The sequence below is a fragment of the Octopus bimaculoides genome, chromosome 17 (assembly GCF_001194135.2).
Source record: "Octopus bimaculoides isolate UCB-OBI-ISO-001 chromosome 17, ASM119413v2, whole genome shotgun sequence".
NCBI lineage: Eukaryota > Metazoa > Mollusca > Cephalopoda > Octopoda > Octopodidae > Octopus > Octopus bimaculoides.
Window position 1 is genome coordinate 29,450,732 of NC_068997.1, and position 7,855 is coordinate 29,458,586.

The 7,855-nt window shown below is 34.9% G+C and overlaps 1 protein-coding gene across 2 annotated transcripts in view; it reads right to left on the reverse strand.

Annotated features, from left to right (window-relative positions):
• Positions 1-139: 139 nt before the first annotated feature.
• Positions 140-7,855, reverse strand: part of LOC106878397 (protein lifeguard 2) — a 26,033-nt gene continuing 18,317 nt past the window's right edge. For both annotated transcript variants that reach the window (XM_014927594.2, XM_014927592.2), the window contains exons 6-12: positions 7,740-7,790; positions 6,799-6,838; positions 4,817-4,854; positions 3,287-3,374; positions 1,842-1,949; positions 1,225-1,272; positions 140-591 (exon numbers count right to left, since the gene is read on the reverse strand). In XM_014927594.2, the coding sequence (XP_014783080.1) occupies positions 442-591; positions 1,225-1,272; positions 1,842-1,949; positions 3,287-3,374; positions 4,817-4,854; positions 6,799-6,838; positions 7,740-7,790 (523 nt within the window). In that variant the 3' untranslated portion in view covers positions 140-441. The remainder of the gene's footprint in view (positions 592-1,224; positions 1,273-1,841; positions 1,950-3,286; positions 3,375-4,816; positions 4,855-6,798; positions 6,839-7,739; positions 7,791-7,855) is intronic.

Sequence of the window (7,855 nt, forward strand, 5' to 3'; positions counted from 1 at the left end):
TTTGGTAAGATTGTTGTATCTCTGAGTCAGTGAAATATTTAGCACTTATATTTATAAAGCTGGCTGCCAAATACTTTTAAATGAAGATCTTTTACAGAGTAATTTATGATTTGTGTGACAGCATAAAGAAATGACAAACTTGTAAAGAAATAATTGTTTATTTTGTTCATTCTAGAAAATGCAAATATTACAAAAGATGATGATAGAAAAAAATAGATAAAATAAGGTGAAGTAAATTTCACAAAATATGTCTTCGAAAAAAGAGGTATATTTTGAAGTGTATTGTCATTTATTACATTTTATTTATAGATACAATGTTGAGAGGTATTAATCAACAAGAGAATGATTTCGGTAATAAAGGGGCAGAAACATGCCATATACTACAATAAAAACAGACAAGACACAAATGGGAGAAATCTAGTAGTCTTTGGTGAGTTTGGTTTAATTAGAATTTCCTCCAAACAATGACAGAATCAAGAGGAAAAGGTCAATAATGTCGATATAGAGAGCCAGTGCACCGAAAATATATTCTTCAGGACTTAGTTCGTATTTCTTTCCTCCCATTATCAACTGAGTGTCAAAGATTAAAAACTGAAAAGAAAAATATTTATCAGTTATTTTTTTTTTTTATATAAATTTATTAGAATGTCGTTTAAAGAATAAGAAACTGCCACACTTAAATATAAATATTTTCCCTCTAGCATAAAAACTACAAAATTATAGGTGACAGGGATGAAAGTAAAAATTTAATTAGTGTCGAAGAGAAAAGGGTTTTCTTTTGAACCCTAAAATTTATGTCATTAAGTTAGAAGATGAATATTGACAAGTCCCTTAACCCTTTGGGGGTTGTTGGGGTTGTTGCAGCCATACAGCATCTCTAGGATGAGAGAGCCTGGCAGAGGCCATCCTTCTCCAGGCTAAAGTCATTTTTGCCAGCTGAGTGGACTGGAGCAACATGAAATGTTTTGCTCAAGAACACAAGATTGTGGTTTCAATCCCTGGACCAAGCAATCTCATAGTCATGAATCCAACCCCATGACCACTAAAAGACGTGCCTCCATTAGTGGTACTCATTTCTAAAGTTGAGTGAACTGTAGCAACATGAAGTGTTTTGCTCAAGAACAATTCGTTGCCTGGTCCAGGAATTGAAACTACAATCTTACGATCATGAGTCCAACACCCCTAGACCTCCACAGATATAAAAACAGTAAAGAATAGACTTACCAAGGCATAAACCAAAGCAATAAGTGCAGCATAAACACTGGTCAGGACCTGGAAGTTAAAAAAGATTTAATTGAAGTTAATTAATGTTATAATTATCTCAATATAATTTTCATTATTTAATAGCCAAAGCTTCCAGCATTCCTAACAACAGGTGAGGATAAGCTGTTACTTCTCCACATTGAGGGGCCACGGCTGTGGTACTATTGACATTTGATTAGAATGCCAAAGGTAAGACCTGCAAGATGGATCTTTGAAACTGAGCCAACTGGCAGGAGACCTTGGAGTAAACCGAGACTGAGATGGTTGGATGATATCTATAGGATCATGCTGGGAATCCGATCAGAAAGTGTAGACACTTCTGATAGGATCCTATGAAGCGGGTGCATGAGGACTCCCCAACAACTTTCCCAGGAATAGAGGACAAAGAAGATGGATGGATAACATACAAAACTTTAAAAACCATTATTTTGAATTGGAGGGTGAGAGATGGGAATCTCTGTGGATTTTACCTTTTATCTAAATTGACAAATGTTTAACTAACAGAAAATGAGAGCCATTCATTACTTAAACATACATAAAGTGAAAATACGAGAGAAAACAAATTTTATCTTACTCACCGGCAGAGGTTTGACTAAGGCATATTGAGTAATAATTAATGAGAATCCAAACATAATCACCACCATAACCAGAACAAATAGGAGACCGGAGCACACTGTGAAGTCAATCTAAATATAAAAGAGTTAAAGTTTTCAGAACAATAAATACATTTATATGACATGTACAGAAAAGTGGAAGCAGTAAATTAACCAGATTCTTAAAAAATAGACCTGTATTCCACAAAACCTCCAAGCTCCACCAGTTTAATTTTTTACTTCAGGAAGTATTTAACTCGCAATTTTCAAAATGTAATTATAGTTTATTAATTTGTAATTAAATGAGTTGAGTATGGAAACAATTGTAGGTAACAGAGAATTGACAATGTTAATAAATTGATATCTATCTGTTAAAATTCTCCATTTCTTCTTTTATATATATATATATATATATATATATATATATACACACACACACCTAAATAATTACTTTGTTAACAACACAAACTGATGGTCGCTTGGAAAAGTTGAAACAAGCTGATTAATCTCAAACATGATGGAAAGACTGAACAGTGGAAGATCTGAAATTTAGATCTGGCTAAACTGTTGAATTTATTCACACCTCTAGCCCAACCCCCATCCCCCTTACAAAACAAAAATCCACGACACTCACTCAAGTGATCGTTGGACTGACACTCAAATCCACGACACTCACCCTCTTGAGTATCGGCTAATATTTATGCCATGTTCAATACTCAAATCTGACAATATTGAATTGTGAACTCTTATAGCTAGAATGAAAAAAAAAAAAATTTTTACGGTATGTTATTAAGCTTTCAACAGCTCTAAATATTATTTCTATATTGCTAGAAAGTGCAGTTAAAATTTTTCTATAGTTTCCTTCCTTCAGCCTTCTTTTCCTTTCAACCTTTAATGTCAAATATTTCTGTTTATTAAAATTTATACTAGTGTTGGTGCCACGTAGAAAGCATCCAGTTCACACGATAAAGTGGTTGGCATTTGGAAAAGCATCCAGCTGTAGAAACCATGCCAAAACTGACCTCGCCTGTGCTGGTGCCGCATAAAAAGCACTCAGTCCACTCTATGAGGTGGTTGGTGTTAGAAAGGGCATTCAGCCATAAAAACTGTACCAAAATAGACACAGTGTAGTCTTCTACCTGGCCAGCTATTGTCAAACCGTCCAACTCATGCCAGCATGGAAGACAGACGTCAAATGATGATGATGTATATACATCTATGTGTGTCTATTATTGTGTCTGTCCCCACCATCTCCATTTGGTGTGTTTATGTCCTTGTGACTTAGCAGTTCGGCAAAAAGAGACCTACAGAATAAGTACTAAGCTTAGAAAAAAAAAATAAAGATTTGTTCGACTAAAACCCTTCAAGTCAGTGCTCTAGCATGACCACAGTCAAATGAGTGAAACATTAAAGAAAAAGAAAATACAAACCTTTGTCTGCATAGCAAAAAGGGAAATTGAGAAACAGACGACCGCAGTAACAGCCATTGACATCAGAACAATGTTAGTGGAATGGAAACTGGGGGGAGGAAAAGAAAAAAGAAAAAAAAAAGGTGAAATTCAAGAGAATATGAGGGAGGGAGCAAAACGATTGCATAAGAAAATAACTGATATGCATCCTGACATTGCTAATGATACAAGGAGAGACAGCAGAGTGGAGTTACTGTTGCTAATCAGTTTTGTTCAACTCTGCTTCAACAGAGAAGACATTGAGGTATCTGATTGATGCCTCGAGTGAAGACATTGAGGTATCTGATCGATGCCTCGAGTGAGGACCAACTTCTCTTTATTGTGTGGCATTCTTCAATTGATTTACCTTTGACAATCACAAATATTCATGAATGAGTGACCAACCTGTCCTAATGACTCGAGTTATTGCATTCAAGCCTTTGCATTGTTCAAGGACATTAACAGAGTAAACAAAGAAATATTTCCAATCAGAAATTTCAAAATGAGTTGCTACTGCAATTTGCCACCAGTTTAAATATGTCTCCAGCACTTTCACTGCTCTGAGTAAAATTCAAGACTTAAAAATACATAGCACTCGTTCTTAAAGAGAACACAAAGTGCTACTACACTAAACAAGTCAGGTGAATAAAAAAAAAAAAGAAGCACCCAGAAGAAGAAAAAAGTAAAACAGCAGAAGAAAGAAAGAAAGAAAGAAAAATATGTTGTAGAGTATTGTAATCATTTAATACTGTTACTTGGCAACTACAATTCAGGAATGTTTTAATTAAAAAAAAAAAAATTTTTTAATCAAGAGGACTTGCTACTACATTCTCATTAATATCTATCATATTGAATAGCTGGAATAAAAACTTACTACCAAATGGTAATCTTAAGAGTTTTATCTTAAACTAGTTGATTTTAGCCACTGCTCTAGCACTATTTATAAGCAAAGATGATGAGTTGTCAAAATATAAAATTCTTTGATAATTTTTATACACACGTTTAGATTAGTGACCTCCTTATCTTGGTTTTTATAGACACAACGTTTCACCTGTTGTATCCACTTGCTTTCTTCAAGTGCTGTCATACTCAGTGGCAGTTTTGGGGATTTGAACTGAACCCTTTATTCAATCTAGGCAATATATTATTCTCCTTCCATTGTGCAGGCAGGCAGATTCACTTGGGATTGAACTCAAGGTAGCGGGATAAACCACACAACACAATGTTTATGTTCACTATGTTGTTATCCTATAGAACAAGTAAATTATGGAGAACAGGAGATGTGATGCTTTGAAATTCTGAGAACATCACCAAAATGACAGGTACCTGAAGAGCATAGCATTTTGGTTGGCCAAAATATTGTGACTGTAATAATCAAGATAAGGAAATTACTCCAAACAATTCAGTAAATAATAAGGACTCTTCTCAGAGAATCACACAAGTGGCCGTGTGATAAGCAGCTTGATGAGAAATTAAACATTTATGAAGAAGTTTTTCATCTGACATACTTACCAACTTATTGTACCCAGTACAAGAGACATTGCTACAGTCTGAAATAAGGAAAAAAAAAAGGATAATAATTTCCATTTGATATGATTATCAATTACAGAAGACATTCAGAATAATAAAGAACAGAAAACATACAGCAACAAAAGAAAGAGGCAATAGCATCCTTTATACATTCATAGGAGTGCTCCAGCATGGCTTTGATTTTGTAATTTCTGTTACAAAAATAATACAGATTTCTTGTGATTTGGGTAGAATAGGTTTTTTTGAGAAGAAATAGAAACTGGAAAAGTCTATATATATATATAATATATATATATATAATATATATATATATATATATATATATATATAAACTTACTTGGAAATGGATGTGTGGCATTCAAATAATGATATAAATAATATATATATGGATGTCACCAACTGTGTAAACAACATGAAATACAAAAACAAACGAGTTAAATAATCAAACAATAAGAGACAAAAATAGATTTGACAGAACCTTCCAACATGGAAAATGGCTGTTAAATGATAATGATGATGATGATGTGCCACTCCATTTGTTGTGGTGGCCTCATGAGTGGCACAGACTGGAAACCAATCAAATTGATTTGCAATGTTTATTAGCCCTGTAAAGCTGAAAGGCAGGATTTGAACTCACAACCTAAGGACTAGAAAGAAATACTGCACAACATTGTACTCTGGTAATTCTGTTCATCCACCATGGCATATATTTTGTAGATGCTCCAGGCAGGAATTGAAGAAGCTGTTGTATTTAGTTTGACATTCTTACTGACTTGGCCAAAACCATAGAGTGTCTCCAAGGTAACCGTGGCCTATGCCAGTGCAGCATAACCAGCCCATTTAAGAGTGCCCTTCAATCATTGGCAAGTGAAGTCGTCATGGCCGATGACAGTACCGCCTGAATGGCATCCATGCCGGTGGTGCGTAAAAAGCACTATTTGAGAATGGTTGTTGCCGGTGCCACAAGACTGGCTCCCGTGCTGGTAGCACATAAAAAGCAGCCACTATACACAAGGAGTGGTTGGCATTAGGAAGGGCATCCAGCTGTAGAAACATTGTCAGATCAGATTGGAGCCTGGTGCAGCCTTCTGGCTCACTAACCTTCCAACCCATGCCAGCATGGAAAGTGGACGTTAAACAACAATGATGATGATGATGATGAGAGCTAAAATACATTTGAAATTTCTACTTTTTGAAAGAAAAGTCTGTGAATTCCAAGAAACAATTGTCAAAAGTAAGGTTAATGTTTATAAAGAAGGGGACAGCTGACTGAATCAAATAACAACAGGAATTTACTTTATTGACCCCAGGAACGGATGCAATAAAACATTAAGGATAGTGTTCTGCTATCTTAGTCCTTCAATGTTAACCTACATGTTTAAGGGGACGAGAGCCTGAACACTGTTTCAGTCTATCAGACTTCATCAGCACAGTAGAGTCCAACCAAACCAACAAGGTCCATACCCTCCACACTTCTTGGTCCAACATCACTGCCTTGAAGTAGAAGATAATTCAATTATTCTGTTGTGTCTGGCGAGAGTCATTTTCTTTTTGTGCCTTATAATTTAACACTCACCAGTAAAATTTCCACTTATTTCTTTTTTTTATTTTCCTAAAATTTTCGTTGCATTTTGCAGCCTTTTCAATAGTGGAAATTTTACCGGTGAGTGTGTTAAATTATAAGGCACAAAAAGAAAATGACTCTCCCCAGACACAACAGAATATGCTTCAACACACGAACTCACATAAACAATCTTGCAAACCAAATCCAAAAACGAAATATAATTCAATTAGATTTCTAGCAAGAGTCATTTGTATTTAGTTTTTACAACACTCAACACAACATTTATAATATGAATAGGTTTCCCTGGGTTACAGCAGATGTATTTCATAAATGATAAAAGCTAATGATATACGAAGATGTTATATCTTCAAAAACATCTGATGAATAAGGTATAACTTACCAAAATAATGAGGCATATGATATTACCAGGATACTTCCGTCTGAAGAAGAAAAAGAGGGAAAATAAATATTAATAATGTCCTATTTTCCTCTAAAACATAAGTTTTCTAATTGAATAAGCAACAATTCATAACATGATTTTGAACTGGAAATAAACATGTAGGAACGAAGTTACTTGACACATGTATACACACACACACCTACATACATACACACGTCACAGCAGAAGTGATATGGGTTAAACCAAATGGCTGACACCTGCCAAGTGAAAAATTGCTGTGTATGTTCACAGTTGCAGAAGAAGACCAGAGGAGGAGACTTGAAGTGCCTAGGTTTTGGAATAGAATTAGGATAAGCTGTACAGAAGAATCCAAACCATGATGGCATGGAATATCAGACATTAAATTAAAAGAACTAAACATGACAATGATGGTCTGGTCTTTTAGCAAGAAATGATATTTGATAAATTGCATTCACTTTTAATTGAAGATGCCATCGTGTTGATTAAATGAAGATATGATAATTAATATAATTGGTTAATTAATATAACTGATTAATTAATATAACAACAGGCACTCTGTCAGTTACAACAACAAAGATTTCAGCTGATCCGATCAGTGGAACAACCTGTTCATGAAATTCACATGCAAGTGGTTGAGCATTCCACAGACATGCTTACCCTTAATATAATTCTCAGGGAGATTCAGCATGACACAGAGGGTGACAAGGCTGACCCCTTTGAATTACAGGTACAGCTCATTTTTGCTAGCTGAGAAGTGTCTTGCTCAAGGAGACAATGCACTGCCAGGAAGTGAACTCACAACCCTACAATCAGAGCCAAATGCTCTAACCACTAAACCATGCACCTTCACCAATTAATATAATTAATATAATAGCAATTATATATTTTCAGCAAGTGAATAGAAGCTTTTATACACTTACCTAACACTTTTTATACATATCAGGACAATGTATACACATATAAATATGGCACTGAAAAAGATTTAGAATGGAAATAGTATCATTTAGGATAATGTTTCTGAAAGGATGGGGGGGGG